General features: G+C 27.2%; 1 protein-coding gene across 1 annotated transcript in view; it reads left to right on the top strand.

The window, feature by feature from the left end:
- Positions 1-994: 994 nt before the first annotated feature.
- Positions 995-23,947, top strand: part of LOC119675883 (proteoglycan Cow) — a 30,696-nt gene continuing 7,743 nt past the window's right edge. Inside the window, exons 1-6 of the mRNA XM_038087099.1 lie at positions 995-1,024; positions 8,821-8,893; positions 9,319-9,421; positions 9,578-9,748; positions 17,905-18,053; positions 21,233-21,438. Coding sequence (XP_037943027.1) covers positions 995-1,024; positions 8,821-8,893; positions 9,319-9,421; positions 9,578-9,748; positions 17,905-18,053; positions 21,233-21,438 — 732 coding nt within the window. The remainder of the gene's footprint in view (positions 1,025-8,820; positions 8,894-9,318; positions 9,422-9,577; positions 9,749-17,904; positions 18,054-21,232; positions 21,439-23,947) is intronic.

Below are 23,947 nucleotides of genomic sequence, written 5' to 3'. Positions count from 1 at the left end.
GCTTTGAAATGTTGAAATTTATGGTACTCTCGTGACAATAGTTTGACCTCCCAGCACTTTTCACTCAGATATTGGTTGGGTGGTTGATGTAATAATGGACAAAAGAGATTTCACATCAGTGAAGATAAATTGGGTTTTGTAACGTAAAGTACACAATGATTAATACTGAAAATAGTTCAGAGGTTTTTCACATTTTGTGCTTCTTTTTCCCATTTTAAGTTTAAATTGCATTAATCGAAAAGTTAAATAAGAAAACAGAACAGAGAGGAAAAAAACAATATCACTTTTAGCATAGAAACGATAAGGTAATGAATCAATTTGTAAATATTGAATAATGAAAAAAGATTTTATATCGGTTGAAATTCCCATTCAACAAAGTAAAAGCATTTAAAACAAATGAAAGTGTATAAAATGTTTTAAACTATCAAATAAATATGAGAAATACAAAATATTATTTGATGCATAATCCATAAAATCCATAAGAGTTTTATGTGTTCGGGTTTGTTTAACAAAATTTATTTGACTACTTATTTTACTACTCTTCCAGTTATGTTATTTTATGAAAATAATTGAGATTTGTGTTAGTTTTTGTAAAACAATTATTTGCTTTGTATACCACCAGCAATTATACTAAAATTCACTCATTTGTATTTCCCCCTAAATTTGAAATATGTTACTCATACGCACCGTAACACTTCTGGTGTGAAATTTATATATCTATTTAATTATTAGATTTGTATGGTAGTTATTTATTTTATTATTTCAAACGTATTTTTATTAAGTTTACGTTTTACTAAAACTTTGGAAAATAATCTGCAAACACTATATTGATACTTAAGTAGGCTAACAAAATAATGCTATAGTATATCTTTTTATGAGCTATAGTAAATTTGAAATTTAAACAAAATAGACACAGGTTATGTAAATAAGCGATTTTTCGGTGGAACATTTTATGGCATTAGTGATGAATAATTATTTTGTGCATGTAACCACAATGGGAACGTTCCAGGAACTGCATGGTGAAGTAAATGAACCGAATAGTTTTGTTTTTTGTTGTTTGTTATTGAGAACTGCAGAATTTAAAATTGAAATAAAATAGACCAGTTGAGCAAATAAGCAAAATGGTTTTTATTTAGCTGAATATTGTATAGCTTTAATGATAAAAAATTTGTTTGTGAATGTAACCACAACTAGGAATTGCATGCTGAAGCTTCAATTTACCATAAATTTTTTTAGAAAATTATGTTATGAATACCACTTGAAATATTAGTTTCCAAATACATAACCACTATTAGCTTGTTCACCTAAGTTAATATGGTCAAAGAGATCCACAAACAGTTTAGTGATATCATATTATACAATCTTTAAATGTAGGTTAAATATCGATTTCTAAATATAATATAATATTGTCATTAAGAAATTTTAACCACTCGACAGTCAATTACTTTTACTTGTCCATATAGACTAACACTTCAATTAACTCCACAAAAAGTAATTAAGTGAAGCAAACTTACAGATTTCAATATCACGACAAAGGGTTATTTCTGGAAATAATGTTGTCTTAAAAAAAAACTTTAACAACTTAGTAATTTGGTTAGCCAGTACTTCCTTCTTAAACATATAAGTTTTCGGATGACTTTTTATCGGATGTAATTGCTGTCATTATAAATATCAAATAATATTAAACGGTAATTAAAATTGACGAACAAGTTATCGAATATATAGAAATTGAGAAAACTTTGCTGCTCATTATCTGACAAGTTGGTTTGCAACGTCATTGCCGGAAGTTCTTATAGTGTGTACATGCTTTAGCCTATTTGTTGACCACAATATATTTTATAATTTTCTATTCCCAAGCAAAACTGCAAAGGTTTATACAACAGAAATATGATATCTTGTTTATTACTTTAGAACGTTTACCGTCTTGCACGAGGCACTAGGCTGAGCTTGCAAGTCTCGGTATGTGCACACTATCGTCCAAGTAAGCTTAAGAATTCATAAATACAAAATAAATCAGTATGGAAAAGAAACACATTTAGAATGGGCTTTAATTTATAAATCGGGTAATAGTTTTTGTCAAGAATATTTAGCTTTGGTAAAAAACGTTTTCTTACCAGTCTTAGTGTCACATAATGAGAATCGAGTTCCTTTATGGATACTTGTCTACCAATTAAGATGGCTATTCTGTAGTTTTGTAGTTACGCTTAAGATTGAAATTCACTCAGCTGTCTATCGCATAAATTTTTGCGATAGGGCTGCATACATATTCAGGTAGGTTAGTATTTATCTAAGAATAAGTATAAATACTGTATAATTGTAATGAATGAACTTAGATTCAACTAAGAATTTATGTTACCACCTATATAACTAGTTGCAACCTAGCTATATTCACCTTGTTGCGAACACTAAAGGCGCCTCGCTGCGCTAAGAGGTTCCTTGTTTTACAAAGGAACCCATTTTTTTTAAATTTAGAAGAATTCAAATAGCAAAGAAAAGACAATAACAAAAATTTACTTACTTTATTGAAATTTGGTTGACCATAGTTTTCGGTAAAAATATTTAACTTTAAATATTATAAAGAGGTTTTTCGAAAAGTAGTGAATTACAACAACAAAAATTCATTTTATATTATTTTAATTAATTGAATTTTTGGCTGACCATTAGTGGTTTTGGAAATAATTCTTGTATTTAATTTTTCTAGTGTTATTATGTTTTAAGATTACAAATACCAGAAATCGAAGTCGTGCCCTGCCAAATTTGAAGCTCATAGTCAGCGCTCCTTATCCAACTGACCCAAAGCTATACTTGACTTTTGTGTTCGCACATTTTTCTGAAATTTTGTTACTTTGCTGTGATAGATTTATTAACAAATTCACTTTTTGTGTTTATATTAGAACGAAATCATAAATTAGTTGTTGAATAATTGAATTAATTAATATATATTTTTATTTTTAATTGTTAGATTTCAATACTATTCTGTTTGTAGAGGCATTATTTGTTGTTTAAAAATTATATTTTATTTTGTTTTATTTTATTTTTTATTTTATTTTATTTAACTTAATTTTATTTTATTTAACTTAATTTTATTCTATTTTATTTCATTTTATTTTTTTTCATTTTATTTAATTTTATTTTATTTTATTTTATTTTATTTTATTTTATTTTATTTTATTTTATTTTATTTTATTTATTTTATTATATTTTTAAATTATTTCTTTCTATTTTTTATCAAATTATTGTTAAGTTTATTTTACTATTTTTTTCGTGTTTTCTTTCACATTTTTATTGTTGAAAAATTTGCAAAACTACATATCAAAGCAGAAAGTTTGCACGTAAAATGTCAAATAAAACGCATCACATATCGTTTTATTTACTTTCAAAACTTATTTCTAAGTTTATATAAATCGCTTCAATGGCATTTTGACATGCTCATTTTAAACGAATTTAGTTTTCATTAAATACATAAAAGTTATATGATCACTAAATGTTGTATAAAACTCATTTGACAGCAAAAACTTAAAAACTTTTTGTGCAAATTCTCAATGCAAACATATGAACCCAAGGAAAATATGAGGAAAATAAATTCTATGAACTTTGCTCGAATCTGATCGTGTACCGATTTTTGCACTGCACGAGGCCGCCACAATGTGAACCTGTCAGTGTCAAAATGTTCGAAAGACCATATTTCATAGCACGTACGAAAATGCATAAGTAAGCCAACATACCAACACATGAGCATATGAGCACATCACATTTCACAGCTACACTGCAGCGAACACAAGAATACAAAAATACAAGAACACCGCACAATCATGTAGAGACTGACAAAAAATTCGTAGCATGAGAGAAAATAACTTGTCACTTATGCAGCTATGCTACAATATTGTTGTGATGCAGCGCTGGTTTGTGCTCTAGTCTGTGCTGCTTTATGCTGTTGTCAGTGTATGCATATACGTTGACTTGTTGGCTGTTTATGTGCGAATTTATGAATGCGAATATTTGTACAGACACACACACAAACTTAATCATATACTCGTTCATAAACGCACGTGTATGAATGAAATCGTGCGTACGAAACAAGCCCCAAAGACAAAAATATTGTGTAAATATTTCTCTCATGCAATAATAAACGCAACAATTTTTATGCAAGAAATTATAATTCAAAAATTTGAAATGTATTTACAAAAGCATAGTCTGCGGTCTGAGTGCAAATTGCAATAGGAAAATGCGGCAAAGTGGTGCAAAAACTATTTTGCATATTTGTACAAAATTTTGTGCACGCTTTTGCTGTAGCGTGAAAGTTGCTCGCTACATTGTATGCGTGAAATGATAGAGTTACAATTTCAAGTGATAATAGTGTCATATTAATACTGTTGCAGTTTTGTATGCAAACAGATAGCACAAGTGCACATAAATCGTGCACATACATTTTGCAATTAAAATACGTTAAAACCGCCTCGTGTACCCAAAGTGGCGGTGGCGGCAATGGCGGCGATGGTTGTGTATTTAAGCGAAGCAGCAAAGCGTTTTTGGCACCTGGTGTGGAGGCGAACATTTTTACTTAAGCTACCTAGAAAATTGACCTCGTTTGTACTCCATGTACTCCATGCACTGTATGTACTGTATGTGCTATAGATAGAGAAATGCATTTCCATATATGTGAGTTCACTTGTATCTTCGCATGCATTTTAAACGGCATTTGTACGTTATAAATGTTGAGTGCGTAGTTGATTGCATGCGTTGATATAAAGACAAGTGACACTAATTGAGGTCGCTGCAAATTGTGTTCGCCGTAAAGCATCAGGCACTGTCATATGAATAATTTGAACTCGGCTTAATACAAGAATGTTTTTAAATTTTAATATATTAAATTTTAAAACTGTGTCATGTGCACTTTGTTTTCGCGAAAAGTGGTTTACTTTATTTTATAAACATATATTTTAATTGCATACTATGAACAATAATTCAAAAATCATTAATAAATTGAAATAAACTACAAATTAATTTTATAAATATATATTTTTTAAATTTAATAAGAAATTTGCAACATATATTGGATTATTAAAAGGCAACTTTATTTTATAAACATATATTTTAAACATTAATAAATTGAAATGAACTACAAATTAATTTGTATATGCAATATATATTAATAAAATATATATTGCTTAAAAAAGCAATATTTGGTTTAATCAAATTTTATTTTTATGAAAATTTAAAAATAATTTTTATTTATTTAACAATGAATAAACATATAACTCAGGGGGAAAGGTATTATCTTAAATACAACACATTTAAAACAAACTACAAAAAATTATAAAACTGAATTAAAGCATTGAAAAGCACCTAAAGTATAGTAAAAGCAACTTAAGCTTATATTGCCAATTTTAAAATCAAGCATTATTTACTTAAATGAATTTTAATTAATATATAATAACATAAATTAATTTACGCAATATAAAAATTAATAAATGCGCACAAATTGCTTTTCTGAACTTACATAAAACAGTAATTAATTGTTCGAAAAATCATTTTTAATTGCTTTAATTCATTATATAATCAACTACATAAATAACTTCATTAATTTAAATGCTTTACAAATTTCTATATAAGTTTTTTTTATTTCTCTGTTCGACTTTAATTGTTGCCCCTAACAGTATGCAACAAATATTTTCCGCTGTATTTAATCGAAATTACTGCACTTAATTCTGTTATCAGGTTGATATCGCTCGCTTTATTACATTATTAAAAATTTAATACAATTGATATTCGCATAACCTGCAACATTAAAAATAATAATAATAAATGTGTGATTTATGTATATTGTACTGCAGTAAATATAAATAATTAAAAATGTGTCAATTTTTTTTTATCAATTTTTTGTAGTGGTTCTATGTCACAAAAGGAGCATTCATTTTTTATTAACATCATTCTATTCTGTATAATTATTTAAAATAATTATACCAAATAAAGTTTGATTTAAATATTTTATAACATGTTTTTTTCAAATGTAAATGCGCAAATGCATTTGTAACAATTTTACATATTTGTCCACTAATATAAAAAAATTATAAAATAAGTGATATAAACTTATTTAAGTAATGTTTAACACTTCGCAATAAGTGAGGGAATGTGGTTTATTATTATTTAAGTTTAAATCGGATTATATACGTACTTTTATTAAATATAAAAGCAATCACATTTGAATATTAAATTATTAATAGAAAATTAAATTCTTTTTTAATGCTTTTATAAATCATATAAGTTGTTCGAATCTTTTTATTTTAAATAAGATTATGGGAATATATGTATATGTGGGTTTACATCAGGGCTTCGAATTAAAATTTTTTTGTGTTTTGACAAAAATATCGGATTTTTCAGTTTTCAATTTGGTTCCGGTTCAAACCCCTGAATTTTTTCCGTTCTTGTTTTCGTTCCAGTTCAAAACAAACAAATATATCGATTCGGTTCCGGCTTTAACTCCGACAACAATATCGGTTTCCTCGGTTTTCGGTTCGGTTTCGATTCCTGATTACTGGAATGCGATTTCAGTCAATAGTTTTTAATAGTTTGATAACTGGGATTTTCTTAACTCATTTCTTAGAAGTAGTTTTAAATCTCACTGTGGGTTTCGAAGCTTTCAATCTACAAAAAAAAATATCAAATAAAATATAATTATTTCTTACTCAAATAATGTGTAAACCATATGTTATAGATAACAAAGCTGTCTCTAAGATAAATAATTCAGATGATTCAGTATGCTGACTAGTTTTCGCAACTGACAAAAAATCTGTTTAGACTTTTTGGCTTTAATTTCATAAAATTGGTAGACTTTGGTTTCTAACAACTCAACTGTGAAACAACTATCTTGTCACAGGTTAAGCACTTCTTATCACAACATGTCTATTAGAAATGGCATTCAATGTGTTGGTGTATTTTATAACTTCTGTTCTGCCTTTGTAGATGATTCAGTAATTTTTTTTTAATTAAAATACTTTCCAGATACTTTTTTTTGTACAACATCATTCCACTCAAGATTGCAAAATGGCGCTAAAGTCTTTATTTTGCAAGGCACCCTGCCTATTTCTTGCCTTGATAGACCAGAACTGATCACAAAATGGCGTGGTTCCTTCGTCTAATTTCATTAAAAAGCTATTGATCGTTGTTTAGCATAACCAACCATAAGCAAACAGTGTGACACTACGACAGTCAGGCACTACGCTGATTATCAATTTATATATCGTTCTTCACAAACACAGAAATAAAAAAATTTTGCTTGAGCCTTGATTGGACATTTGCATATTAGATATTTATGCTTAAAATTCTTCTTTTATTTATAAATTTTAATAAGTTATTGATCTTATTTTTTTGACTAAGTTAATTGTCAATTTATACATCTTTCTTCAGAGACGCAGAATAAAAAATTTTGCTTGAGCCTTAGTTAGACATTTGGCTATTAGATATTTATACTCGAAATTCTCCCTTTTTCTATAAATTTTATTAATTTTTAATAATTTTTCATTGATCTTATTTTAATAAGATTAAAAAAAATAAATTCATGAATTAAAAAAAATCTAAAACAATATAAAATGAAAATTATATATTACCATATCTTTCTTTTTAGCTCACACAAGTTCAATATTTTTACATATTTATCCTTAAGGTACTTTAAATTAGTTTACAATCATGAAGTGAACAAAATACTGTCTGCTCGCATAAGCATAATTAAATAAATTAATTAAAAGTATAGGATTTTCTTAATTCTCATATTTTAATCCATTAAAATCTATTAATTGCATTTTGTGCGTAATAGTTAAGTAAGTCAATAATACTAAAAAGGCTCTTAGCAAAAGGATTTGTGTTATAGGAAATTTAATAGCATTTGAATGTGGATATTGAATGTAGAATTTTATACAACTTAAAATAGATACAATTATTATCTAAGCTGTAGAATAATAGTGTATTAAAACTTAAATTAAATGAATTATATTATTTAAGGAAACAGCTTGTGAAACACAATAAACTGGCATTATAAATCCTTGTTTGCAATTAAATTGCATTAAATTTAAGAGCTAATTTTATGCCGAAATAGAAATTAACTGAAGTACAAATTGGTGCCTTAGAGGGCATTTCAAATAATTTCGAATATTTAATATAATCAAATGGCAAATCAAAACATACGTAAAATTTGTTGCTCATACGCACCGTGCGCCCAATGCAGGGACCGAGTGCAGTAGAGTGCAGTTGCAACCTGTGCCAGCGTTAGGCAATTTTAGCATGTGATTTAATTATTCGTACGTTATGTTGCATAGTGCACAATGCACATTGGTAATGATTGTTGTTGGTAGAATCAAAGCAAAGCATTAGAATTTTAATTAATTTTGGTATTTGAAAGGATTTTCATATATTTTGTGGCTATTACAGTACTTTATATTATAAGAGTATTAACTTTTTAATAAAAAGATAAAAAAAATATATACTTTATGAGAAAGTGCAGTAATGTTGAAAATATATTTCTATTTGGATATATAGATAATATTTAATATATATATATTTTAGTATTTTCTATTTTATTTTCTATTTTAATATAATTCTTATTGTATATACTTTATGAGAAACTGCAATAATGTTTTAAAATATATTTCTATTTTAATATATATATAATAATGTATATATATATATTATATATATATATTAATGTATACATATTTTAATATATTCTATTTTATTTTCTATTTAATATATTTCTTTGATATATACTTTATGAGAAACTGCAATAATGTTTAAAATATATTTCTATTTTATTTTTATTATTTGTAGATAAATAAAAATTCACAAACCACATCAAAATCAGGAGCAGGCGAACGCAAAAGGTGGATACATGATCCGACAAGTAAGTTAACTAACTTTATTGTAATTATACATATTTTTTGTTACTTATAAGCATTAAAGCATCTGTTTAAATAATGTCCACACATTTAACGTTGTTTGAAGATAATAATTTATACTGCTGCTATAAATTCTAAGCGCATCAATAAAACCACAGGGCATATAGATACTTGTACTGCAGCAATGATGGTCTACGTGCGCTGCCCATTGATAATCGTATTGGTGTTTGCTATGTGGTTTATTGAGTCATAACCTTATTTTATGTGCTGCTCAATTGAATGCCAAAATTTATAGTATATTATAAATAAATAACAAGCTCTTTAATGCACTCTACAAATAACAGCAATATCTGTTATTCCAATTTATATCGTGGCACACATTTCACAACTTCCAATTTCCCACTAAACCAAAAATTGTCTCATCAAACAGGTGACCTGTGCCGGCCGTTAAATTGCAAAAAGCGTGAAATTTGTTTATTGGAGGATGAGTACAGCGCAGTGTGCGTGTCGAAAAAAGAATTGCACAAGAATCGGTGAGTACCTTGAACCAGCCCATAAGATAACAAAAATATTTAAATTTTCTATAATATTCTGAAATTTTTCTGAAAATTTTTTACATACTTTTAAACACCGTACACATGTGTTTAATTAAATTTGTTTTAAAATATCCTTTGTGTAATGATACGCAGCGATGAGATAATTTCGAAAGCCAAATATTTAGAGGAAGAAGCCAAGCGACGTGTCAATCAGGACGATAACGACGATGAAGATAAGAGTTTAAGCTCTGACGAGGATTCGAAAGAGGATGATGTTTTCTATGAGAGTAACAATGCTGACAAAGACGACGATGAGGATGAGGAGTAAGTGTGCACCATAACAAATTTTCACACAATTCATTTAACATATTTGAGTGACATTGCTTTCCCAAACAGTGAGGAAAAGTGAAAAACATTTTTTTTTGTTTTTTTTTGTTAAAGGATTAAAAGTTAAAGCAGGTCACTTGCGGCATTAAGCACGGTTGAATGCATGCAAAAGAGGCGACTGATATCTACCCTCACTTTTCCATGTATTTTCATGTGTGTGTGCTAAAAATTGCTGCAGTGTGCATGTTTCTTTTTTTAACGAAAAATTGTTTTATTGTGCATAAAACAATGAATTTCTAAAATAATTCAGCTTTTTTTTCGGAATTGCCAACATGAATTCTTGGCCCATTTATTTTTTATGCGCCAACGTAGTGACGCCATACTAAGTTGTGCCATAATCAACAATGTAACCATCAGTCATGCCTGGGAAATAGTAAAGTCCTTTAAGCGATATACTCGCTTACACGCAAACATATCTACTTATATCTGCTGACTTATTTGTACGTTATCGTTTGACCTAAACCTAAATTGTGACCTTACATGCGAACATTTTTCTTATACTTTGGAAAAAATATCGAGTTTAAAAATAAAAAATAAAATAAACTTAAATAATGTTGTATGCGGTTTTGTGTAAAAATTTTTAAAATTCTTTAAAAGAATTTCATGCTATACATTCTCTGCCCTTTTAGTAGCGAAATATATTAGAAGTTTTTATTTTTATTATAAAAAAAATGTTATTGTATATAATATTTGAAACAGCAACTTAAATTTAATAGAAGTTCGTAGTAGTAGTAGTAGAGTAGTATTATCAAAGATTTAATTCATTATTTAAATATACTCGTTTTTCTTCAAAAAGTCATTTTATTCATATGTATTCTTCTATACGTAGCCCCTCAAATGCATAAGAGTTTATTTCAATGGAAAATCAATTACGATATTAAAATATAAGGATTTCATACGTATTTTATGTTTATGACAGCAAAATAATAGATATTAGATGCTTTTGATTATTTTGCAAATGTTCACTTTTTGTGCGAGATGGCATATAAAAGCAATAATATTTGATTTATGACTATAATAAATATAGTAGAAAGAGTAAAGAAAATTATTCAATTTTTAAAAATTTATGGAATTCAAGTTTGCAAATAAAATGGTGTGGAATATAAAAAATCTACATATATATGGTATGTACACATACAAAATATTTAAAAATCTTATTCAGTTTTTAATATATTAAAATATAAGAATATATAAGAATGTTAAAGAATTTAATTAATTAATGTGGTTAATCTCTTTATCCTAAATTTATTTAAATTATTTAAAATGATTACAGAGCAAAGTAGAGAGCCCTGAAATTATTTATGAAAATTGACAGGCTTACTTATCAATACCGCGTTATCGAATCTCAGAATGGTTACAGGTTCCTCGGGGAGTTACTCAGATTGCTTAAATCTGAGATTGTCAATCATTGCTTAAACTGATGAATATAAGTTGTAATTTAACGTCAAATTTACCAGACAAAAGTGACTATTATATTTTAATAGAAACTTATTATATTTCATAAAGAGGTTTTTCGAATCTGATGAAGTGATAAATAATAATCCAGTCAAGAAGTAGAGAGGGGTTATGAAGAAACCTCACAGTTAATAGAGAATAAAAGTGCTCAAGTGCACTGACTCAACCAGCCTCAACATAATAATAATAAATTTCTTAGTGCAATAAATTATAATTCTCATTTAGTTTATAAACCATATATTATATGTAACAATGACAGCTTGTACCATGTTTTGTATTTTCTAATAGTTTTAATATTGTATGTACACCATAAGTTGTGATAAATATTTGAAATACTTGATGTAATGCGGGCAATAATATTGTCTTAATACGCAAGATTAGAGTTTCTTAAAATGTGCTCGGTAATAAAATGTCCGAAGCTTATCGAAGGTGTTGGAACTTTAATTTCTTTTATTTGCACATTAGCAAATTGATAAAAAAAAAAATGGGAACGAATTTAAATAAAAGTTTTGTTTATAAGTAGAGGTGTACAATATGGGTACTGGACTTCGTTTCTCCCACCAGAAAAAAAAACTTAATCAAAAGCAGGGTTCGTATTTACTCACTCAAGCTCATGAGCAAGAGCCAATTATTACGTTAGTCTGAAATTGATTCATGAGCATGAGCACTAAATTGGCTTATATCGAAGAGCTACTTATCAGCGTTAGCATTCAATTTGCTCATAGTGAAGAGCTGCTCCTAAGATCTCACGAGTTGAGAGCTCAACGGTTCAGTAAAAAGCGATTTATTTTTGATTAGTAAATTTGCTTTATTTATTTATGTATACGTTACTTGTTATATGAAAATATATAATTTGAAATTGAATATAATGAAACAAGAATAATACATTGTTTTTCGCATTATAAACAAATTGTTTTATTACATTAATGTAAAACTTTAAAATATTTATTTTTTTATTATCAAATTTTTCGAATTGTGCAACGAAAACAACTACAAGAATGCCATATATACCCATATTCTAGCGTGCAGCACCTTCTTGTAACCAGCGCATTAGGTCTTATGAGCACGGTTGCCACTTATGGTACTTTAGTACCAAAATTGGTACTTTTTTTTCCGTTTGGTACTCTGGTACTCTGGATATTGTATTGTTTTATACTTTTTGTACATTTTATATAAATTGTATTTTCTTATAAAAAGACAATAGAAAAATTTTGGAACTTTTTTTTACAGAAATGGTACCTTTTTAAACCAATTTTGGTACAGAAAAAAATTTTCAAGTGGCAACCGTGCTTATGAGTCTCAGCTCCTACTCTTGCTCACATACGTGAGTCAATTTATAACTTAATGGCGGCTCTTGCTCATGAGTGTGAGCTCTGCAATTGGGCTCGCTCGTGAGCGTGAGTCAACGTATGAAAAGAGTTTCTTGTCTGCTCATGAGCTGTGAGCAGAATGATCCAAAAAGAGCCACTCATGGGCATGCAAATACGAACTCTGATAAAAAGTGACAATTCTTAATAGTAACATTTTATATTCTATATAAAATTAAATTTATTAATTTTTAAAAATATATCTTTTTTATATTATTTATTTTCTTTACTTCATTTGATATATATATATATATATACAATACATATTAAAATAGATGGATTAAAATTTAAAATGTTTAATTTGAACTTAAAATTGTGTGATCAATCATGGTCGCAGTGCTCCGCTCCGTTAGGAGCTAGTACCCCATTTATTCCTAACCTAAAATTGTGTGATTCAGTTATATACAAATAGATATTCTTTTATACAAAAGTAAACAAAAGAAACCAATATTATTTGCTCTACTTAGTTTAACTTCCTGTTTGAAATATCTGAACAGATATAGTATATAGTACGAACGCCACTTTAATCAAAACCAATTTCTACATCGCAGAGCAGATAAAAGGAACTCTCGCATCAAATAAAAAGTGAAAATCACATACGAGTGACGTGACGTTGCCCAACACTGCCATTGGATGCTGCCACATAAAACATCGTTTCAAAATAGAATTTTCCGTTTTATTGTTTTCATAAATTTTAACTTTTTTTATTTATATTTCCTTTTTGTTTTTATTTGTAAAATGAACAAAAGATTTTTTAGTTTTAGTCCAATTTTGTGTAAAAATTAACAGAATGATAAAAGAAAAAAAAATTTATAAAAAAGTGAATAAACGAATCCTTATCCAATTTTTTTTTTTTTTTTGATTCTATTCTTTGGACTTTTATTGTTATTTTTTGTGGTATTGTTTTCGGTTAAAGGATTTTTAACAAAACGAACTGAACTAAAGTTTTGTGGGGCACACCTAAATATTTTTATTTCTGGGTAAGAAATGTGATATTGCTGCACAAATATACACAATATTAGTACTGTTCTAATATATATACATATATATATATACACACTATACGGGCATTGTAAAACATTTTGTATCAACTTATTAACTTACCAAAAATAGCAGTTTCGGATCCGCAAAAGTTTGTGTGTCCTTTTTTTTATTAAATTTCTTTCTGTTCGTAGTCAGTCGTCGTCATATTTCAGTCAAGATTATTTAATAAAAACAAACGAATAATTTCGTTTGCAGCAGAACTTTTGACCGGAGTCAGCATTGTTTTCAACATAATTTGATGAATACTTTTATTTATATTAATAAATATTTTTATATATGTATATTTTTTCATTTTTATACCTTTTTGCAGTCTTTATTGTTGCAGCTGTTACCAGCTCTGACGGAGTGCAAACTGAAACTCAATATTCCATATAAACTGTTCTTTGTTATTTGCTGATTGTTATTGTTGCTGTTAACTGTTGACATTGTTAACAGACTGATTTTGTTTTTATTTCGATTTCGATTTTTATGTGATTTCAAAAAATATTTATTTTCATAAAAATGCATATTTTGTGTTAATAAAACAATACTTCACATGTTTTGCTTATACAAAATTTAGCTATTTCAACACAAACGTTTTAAATTTCAATAAAAACAGTTCTAACTCAAACAGAATCTATATGCTTAAGATATAGATTTCAACTCTGGAAATTCTATATTAGCAAAAATTTCTCTATTTTAACGCATTTTATCGCATTTTAACTGCATTTGTGTGAGTTGAGCATTTTCCACATCTGCGATATTATTTTTCATTTTTCATTATGTATGCAAAACTGTTGGAGAATGAAATTTTAATCCTTTTGTCTAATGCATTTTCCTTCATTACTTTTTATCATTACTACAATAAAAATCAACTAAAGATTTCGCTTGTTCCGATGTATAAAATGTGAAAAGTACTTCAGGAGGGATATTAGTGCCATATGTGGAAAATTTATACTTAACAACAATGAGCACCCGAAAAGGATTCATTAAAAGTTTAATTTACAAAGGAATTTTTACACACAAGTGAAAATAATACTTTAAGTTTCGAAAAGGATTCAATTTGAATTTTAAAAATTTACATAAAAAATGTATGAAATAATTTCCGAAAACTTCTCTAATCATACACTTTAGCGAACATTGTTAAAAAAAGAATTAAAATTTCATATATAGTTAATAAGAATAAAAAAATATAACGTATAGAAAGTAGTATTCTGTGGGTAGCTGGATTCATGTGTGATCATCGACTACTTTTTTCGAAACTAATATACTTAAACTAAATTGACCATTTGTAATACCACCCAATCCCAGTAGGACCTTTAAACAAATTTTCGACCTTTGTTATATCATTTTGTTAATATTAAAAATCTTGATTTAGTAACCTCGTTGGATTCACTTTGGCAATTCATGAAATATCTTCCAGAACACAGTAACATTGGAAGGAAACGAAAAGAGGTCTGATGGTTTCATCTTTCGCCTAATCACTGTATACGATTAGGCAGTGTTCTTTATATATGATATCCATTTGTAAGATGAGTCGATTTTTAAGACAGTTATTACATCCAACACCTTTGAAAATTCATTTTATCGCAAAGAAATAAACCTTTTCAAATGAATCTGTTGGCTAAAAATATCGTTCCTCCGTTAATCTATTTCTTTTTGAAATATATTTTTGACTATATATAATAACCACTAATAAAAAACCAATATATTATAATATAATAAAATGTTATAATATAATAAAGTATTATAATATAATATTTGTTATTTATAATATAATATATATTATAATATTAAAGTATTATTTTTTTTTCTGTATGGTTTTTTTTTTAAATAACCATTTTTATTTAATATACAAAATAATTAATTTTATTTTTATTAATTTATTTTTTAAATGTATAATATTATACTTTTTATCGTAAGAATTTGACTAGTATCCACTGTTGCATTTTTAGTGTGTTCCTGAATAAAAATGTTCTTTACGGAAAATGAATTTCAATCAATTATATATACCTTTTGCCATTTTCTGGTAGCTTCATAACTCCATAATATAAAATTTATATAATAATATAGAATTTTTGTGGCTAATGGCCGAAAAAATTGGACAAGTGATTTTCAGCGACTTTTCCGTAGGCAAATTTTTTTCCATTAAGAGTGATTTGAAGAGACAGAGGCAAATAATAGTCAGAGCTATATGGTGCATATGGTTATGATTGATCAAAGATATAACACAGAACTATTTCTTTGTTTACTAAACAGTAATATTTGTTGGCTGACCGAGACCACACACAGACCAGAAACCAGTTGAGAGTCCTTGAAGCCAGTACGTGACAAAACAAATTGCTTAAGATGTGTGTCTTCTTTATGAATTTTGCAAGATAAATCACACTAACCTCAGAGACAAGGTTCAGCAACTCACAACTGATACATCGAGAAAATTCTGTTTGCTATTTCGAGAAAACCGTATAGAGATGCACTAGAACTTTCTTAAAATCTACTCCCTTACATTTTTTGCACTTTTCAATGCTTATAATATTTAGCGTATTTTTATCGAATATATTTTGCACATAATGCCAGTGATTTTACAGATATTTAAAGTACCCGTCTTTCGTCTTTCAGCATGTATTGGTTTATTTGTCGTATTTCGCAAGGGTCTAAGTATTATATATTACTTATATTGGTTAACGCCAATTTTAACAATAATGTCAACTGTATCATTTTCTTTAATACTTTCATGTCCAAAAATCCAATATACACCCAGCTTAAATCCTTGGGTTAAGTTGGTCTATTGCCACCTTGAATTACTGAACACTTTTGAAAGATATTCAGTATGAAGATATACTTTTACAACAATTTGGCTTATAAAATAAAAATGTCCAATAATCCAATATTCACACAGCCCACTTCTATGGGTCAAACTGTCTATTGCCAACTTGGAATTTGGAAGATGCCCATTATGAAGATATTGCTTTTATGGACACTTCACTTAAAACTAAAAAAAAAAGTAATGCATCTATAATTGTTTTTATTTTCTCTTTTATCTTAAGCGAGGCTAACTGTCGCAAATAAATGATCTCTGCATTTTATATATAAATTATTTTCTGCCATTTATATTCCGAAGTATTTTAAGCAAATGAACTTGAAGTCAATGTTGTTGTCATTAGCTTCTTTAAAGGACATAAATTATAATTCTTTTTGATGAATGGTTCTACCTAATATATTTTAAACTTGTTTGCTAATACCTATAATCAATCAATTATTCACAAAATACTATAATATGACACTCTTATATATTTATTTTAACATTTTAATACGACTTAAAAATTTCAATTTTCAAATAAAGAAGCCCAAGCCAATATGGTTGTATTATTACTGTCATTCAAATATGGTGTGAAATTATCTATATGTTTACAGGATTATCTACGCAACAGCACACTATCTAAATACATTATAAATTTATTATGAACAAATGCAAACATATAGGAGGACATAGGAGTAGATAAGTAGGTACGTAGGTACGTAGAATATATAGGATATGTAGGATGTTTGTCTGGCATGTGTGCAAAGGAATAGGCAGAAAATTGAAATGTACTCATGCAAACGATTTTGTTATTAATTTCATATATAAACATAATTTTCCAGTTCACTATCAAAATGCGCATAACCAAATTAAATTTATAATAGAAAATATGAAAATATGAAAATGCAATTTATAGAATAAATAAGTCGAAGTAGATATGTTAATTCATTTTAAAAAGGCATCAAATTTCAAAAGCAAATATTTAATATTTTACGTGCATAATCTGTCACATATACAGATTCTAGCATTCTGCCAAATATATGCACTCCACAGAAGTATCTGTGAGTCATAAATTATTTACTAGGAAATCAACAACAATAGCAACAGCAGTTATCTGCAGCAAAATCATTTAATACCAGCAGCAAATGTTGGTAAGCTGAGACTTTGTGAAAGTTTGTGAGACTTTGGTAGTTATGTATGTAGTTATGTATGGTGTAAGGTGTATGGTGTATGGTGTATGGAATGGCACTCAAATGGAAAAACTGTTATCAGTAGAAATCAAATATCTTTGCACATTTACATAAAAATTAATTTTTCTATTTTGTACTTAATTTTTATTTTATTTTCTTTTAACTTTTGCTCCATGGAACGAACCATTTGCAACTTGCAACCTCACAACCATCACTTTTATTGAATACACTTCATACTGTAACGCTTCACATCGTTAGCAATTGCAAGCCCTGTCCTGTGGCAAAACCGACTTTCTTATGCGGCGCCGACAACAGGACATACTCTTCGTTATGTAGATTGGATTACCATAACTGCATACATGCAACATCTATAAGGATCGCCTGCAAAGGATTCTGTCCATGCAAGGGTAAGTACATAGTGCTGTCAAATTGATGCAAAATTTGTAACTTAAAGATACGCAAAGCTTACTTACATACCTATGTGCACAAATACAAATATACGGATGTCTTTATGTTTGTTGAAGACAATAAAGGAGACTGTGTACATTATACTGGGTTTTGGGTTCTGTTGAAAATTCTGGTGGTATTTGTATTGGGTTATTGTGTCAGTGTTTGCAACCTATTTTATTAAGGGAACCTGAACGTGAGTTGACAGGTTTATTATTTCTTTCATAAATTATATTAAAATTGAAACAAATACAGCAAAAATGTAATTTATGTTATGAATCGAATTATTTTTCCTTATTTCCATTTCTTTAATCTTTTGAGGCAATAAATTGCCTCACAGTTGGTGCTACACAAGGTACAACAGCTACAAAAGTAACTACGAGAACAGCAAAATCAACAGAAACAACAAATTCCACAAATAAGAAATAAAATATCGAAAAATTTTATTGATAAAAGCAAAAAAATGAAAATTGAATTATTTTTATACATTGCAGCAGAAGGAATTGATCCGTCGCTTCTTGGTATCCATTCCAGTCGTCCTTTATTTTACTAGAAAATTCATTTGTATTCGTATTACATGCGACATTTGTACCGCGCGCATCCTCCAATTTTTTTTATGTAAATTCCGAGTATATTTTGCACACTTCGTTGCACTGCATTTGCATTTAATTTAATGCGGCTAAAAAATTTTCCCTTAAGTGCGAAGTAAAGCCAATCAAATTCATAAGATCGCAACTGTTCCACTAAAGCCAAGCATGCCTTAAAGACAGATCTGAGAAAAATATAATAAAATAAAAATTATTGACAAAAAAATACATAAAAAAAATTAAGAAATTAATAAAGGAAAAAAGAAAAAAAGGCTTTTCAGATGAATTTACATAAATCTCAGTTTACTTGATTAGAATATTAAATATATTTATAATAAAAAGATTAAAATTATTAAAAAAAAATTCTTGAAGAAGTGATATTAATAAAAAAAAACGAATTTACATAAATCTCTATTTATTTAAGTGAAAGATTAAAAATTTTAAATAAAAAATAAAATTCCAATTATTAAAAAAAAACATCTTAAAGTAGTTTATAAAGTTAATAAAAATTTTTTAGACGAATTTGCATAAACCTCGTTTGATTTAAGCGGAAGATTAAAAATTTAAAATGAAAATAAACATAAAAAAATAAAAATCGAAAAATATAAAAATAAAATTAAAATTAATTTAAAAAATACATCTTAAATATGTTTATGAAGTTAATAAAAAAAAACTTTTTAGACGAATTTGCATAAACCTCGTTTGATTTAAGTGGAAGATTAAAAATTTAAAATAAAAATAAACATAAAAAAATAAAAATCAAAAAATATAAAAATAAAAAAAATAAAAATAAAATTAAAATTAATTTAAAAAAATACATCTTAAATATATTTATGAAGTTAATAAAAAGAAAGCTTTTTCGACGAATTTATATAAACTTCGTTTAATTTAAGTGGAAGTTTAAAAATTTTAAATAAAAATAAAAAAAATAAAATTAAAATTATTGAAAAAAAAACTATTAAAAAATTGGCAAAGAAATAACTCTTTTCAAACGAATTTTCATAAATCTCGAATATATAAAGTAAAAAATTTGAAATAAAATTATTAAAAAAAAAATATCTAAAAAGCATTATGAAATTAATAAAGAAAAAAAAACTTTTCAAATATAAATCTCAATTTATTTGTTAGAATATTAAATTTACTATTTTATTAAATTTGATTAAATTTTCGATTTACTTAAGTGGAAGATTAAAAGATTGAAAAAAATTCTAAACAATAAGTAAAGAAAAAGTGTTTTCAGACGAATTTTCATAAACCTCGGCTCACTTAATTAGAATATTAAACATTTAAAATAGAAAATTTAAATTAAAATTATCGAAAAAAAAATATGTAAAAAAATATTAAGATATTAAATAAGAAAATAGTCCTTTCAGAAGAATTAACACAAATCTCAGCTCATTTAATAAGAAAATTAAAAACTAAAAATAAACATTAAAATTAGTAAAAAAAAATCAATCAAAAAATTTTTAAAAGTTTAACAAATTGCAAATAATAATAAAAAATTAGAAATTATTAAATAAAAAATATTTTAAAAAATACTAAGAAATTAGTGAATACAAAAGTCTTTTTAGACGAATTTACAGAAATCTCTGCTCACTTAATAAAAAAAATTATATATTAAAAATAAAAAAATACAAATTTTTAAGTGTATTTAAAAGAAATACTATTAGTATCACTTGGTGTTGCTTTTTTTAGTTTTATTCCATAAAGAATTCTATGATTCATTCACATTTTTCTGTGACCTCTCAAACATTACTTCAATCCTTAGCTTATATTTTAATTAAATTGCAACTAAACCAAATAATTAGCTAATTAGTCATGAATCATAGAAATCCCAAAAACTATTACTTTTGCAGCAATTTAATATTTTTCCTACAATATTAATTAAAATTAAAATTGTGTCCCTCCATTTACTATAATTTTTAATTGAAAATGAAATTAATTTACCCATAAATTCAATTTTAGAAAATCATATTAAATATGTTCTATTTCCACTGCATTGTGAAAACAATCCGAGTATAATTAAATTATTGTTCTAAAGACGTTTATTGTTTAGTTAAAAATTTCAAAATTTTCTACTATTTAACTGCAAGTACCCTACGCAGCCCCTTACGTGTACCTCCCCACAACCAATTTAAATGCAAAGCACCGACAAGTTCATTAAAGAATTATGAACACTACTGAAAGGATACATGCAGAACAAGAGTCTGTTCTTTTGCCCCTGAAACTATACTGCATTGCTGTTGTGTATAATAAGTGAACTAAACCAAAATTTCTACACTGACAAAAGCTGCAAAGCTACAAAGCTCCAACCATAGAACACTAACCAGCACCAACAAATAATTTTGAACGTTTTGTGTTCATTTTCCCTTTAATCTATTACTATTACTATTATTATTATTATTATAATGTATCATTGTTGCATTGTTGCATTCAACAATTGAAACAGTTTAATTGTCCTTGTATTGTTTTATATGCTTTTGTTGTTATTTACGTGTATAAAATGTTCTCTTTTGTTTTCTTTTCTGTTGTGTTGTGTTTTATTGTTGCAGAAAATATTGACGGCAAGCGTTTGCAACGTATTAGCGAGCGTCAAAATGCTTTTAATGCCAAATATAAGAAGACCATAGAGCAACAGCAGAAACAATTACAGCAACAACAGCAGCAGCAGCAGCAACAACAACAGCTAATGTACAAGGACAACAATAATATTTTGAGTGATGACACCAACAACAATAACTTTAATGCTATCATGGACGTAAGTAGTAGCTATAATTTGTTTTTTGTTTTTTGTTTTCTTTTTTTTTTTCTTTTATTTTTTTTTTTTGCATGGAAAATCAAGAAGATGCAGAAACTATAAAATGTGTGTGTTGATCGGGAGTACACTGTACAATTGACTGTATCATGCAATGAATACAAAAACACTAACTATAGAACACCCGAAAAACAGTATTTTAAATGTGTACCAGATGTGTTAAGTGTTAAGAATTTAAATAAGACTTATAATTAATTTTTTTTAAATATTATAATATATTCTATTAGTGATATTATTATTTTAATAATATACCGTTACTATTAACGTAACTAACATCACAACGTATCTTCAATATACGTTTTTTACTAAACTATAGCTAATGTTCTTAATATTAAACATAACAGTCTTGATTATATGTATTTTTGAACCACCTAATTGATCAATTGTTTAAAATATACAAACCTTTAATTATTTTTTTAAAAAATGTATTCAATTGTCCCCACTAATTTTGATTAATATAAACCAGACTTTCTTTTATATTGAAATTAAATCCATTATTAGTCTTATTCCTCTCACTTCTTCTTTTGCATACTATTTACCTCTCTTTTTCTATCATACTATCTTTATCTCCCTTTCTTGCTCTCTACCTCTCTCTCTCTCGCTCTATCTCTCTATATATATACATATATATTTCACATCACCATTATCCACGGTTGCCACTTATGGTACTTTAGTACCAAAATTGGTACTTTTTCTTTTTTTTTTTTTCGTTTGGTACTCACATTCAAAAAATGGTACATTTTTGACGACCCAACTTTATTGTGGATATTTCCAATTAATTTTTTTTATAAATGCAACTTTGCAATATTTTATATTTTGTTCATTTATAACACTATAAAAAACACAGAACGAGAAAACAAAAAGGTCCAAAAAAATTTTGGACCTTTTTTTACAGAAATGGTACTTTTTTAAACCAATTTTGGTACAGAAAAAAATTTTCAAGTGGCAACCGTGCCATTATCACTCTTTCTATTTCTATATCCCTCTGTTATTTAATTTTTTTTTATTATCTTTTTAATTCTCTTTAATCTCCTTCTTTTTTACTGCTTCTATGGTACTTTATAAATCTCCCATTTTCTCATTAAACTTATTTCGTTTTACTTTCTATCTATTCTACATCCTAGGTCTTCTTCTTTTTCAGTCAATTTCAGTTAATTACTGCGACTTTCATAAAATACTAAAATGTCTATACTCGTACAATATTTCTTCAAATTCATATATTGTTAAATAAACTAAAAAAAAAAACTATTTTTAAACAAAATAACATACAAGAAAATAAATCCTATATAGTTTAATGTAATGAATTTGTATTTTTCTCTTAATGTTCAATGTTAATTCCTTTGAATAGCATAGCCAACTAAATAGACTTATCCGGTTAGTAACCTTTGATTTTGAATGACTTTAAAAGTCACGCCAAAACTGATCTTCGGATTTCTACTCTTAAGCGCTGGTCCTTTAGATCTTCATTTCCCGAAATTCGAATGGTGACTCTTTCTTGATATCACAAGTTTAGTACAAATTAGTACATTAGTACTAATTACTACTAATTACTACTAATTACTACTAATTAATATTAATTACCATAAGAACACAAGGTTCCTACTCCAACCTAACCTAAGCTAAATCCATTCACTTCAGTCACGCATGCAGTGCAGCTTAGCTGTACTTAATGACTTATAACGGTTTAAACAAATACATAATTGTTTGTCTTTCCAATGCCAGCACCAAAATTGTTAACTAACTGCATAAATTGAATAAAAGAATAAAATAAATATATGACACTTAACAGCACTTTTTAAAAATTTCATAAAAGTGCACGTTGACAGCATTTAAAAAAGAAAAATAATTTTACAAAAACTTTCTGATTGCAGATTCTACCTTTTAAACCATATGTTGAAAAAATATATGATTTGTAGGAATTGGTCATTTTATATTTATTAGATATTTATTAGATATGCTTTTCCAGTGTAACTTTCGATTATTTATTACCCTTTTCGACTACAGCAAATGAGTACCACTAATTAATTACTACGAATCAATCCATAAAAATAGCTTTGATTTTAAATTAGCATTAAGCAAAATTAATATTGTCAGCTGTAATTTTATAGCAAAAATAACAGAATCAAATGAAAGTCCAATATTTTGATATTCCAATATTCATGACAATTGAGTTATCGTTTAATTGAAATAAAATCCAAACTCATCGTTTGATGACAAGTTGACAATAAGTGCATATGCTTGCTGGAAACCCTACTGATGTCGCATTGCAAAATTTGATTGAATTATTTGGAGTAGGAGTGTGTATTCCACTGGGTTGTAGGCACACATAGTGTAACAATGACGGAAAATGTGCTGAAGTAGGGATATGCACACTTGCACGGAAATATATGATACTCTGAAACATTGTATTTTTAAATGTACTCATATCTCGAAAAAGCATAACAATAACAGC

Source organism: Teleopsis dalmanni, chromosome 2 (assembly GCF_002237135.1).
Source record: "Teleopsis dalmanni isolate 2A chromosome 2, ASM223713v2, whole genome shotgun sequence".
In the NCBI taxonomy this organism is placed as follows: domain Eukaryota; kingdom Metazoa; phylum Arthropoda; class Insecta; order Diptera; family Diopsidae; genus Teleopsis; species Teleopsis dalmanni.
Note: the sequence above shows the minus strand (reverse complement) of the source record. Positions and strands in the feature narration are given on the sequence as shown.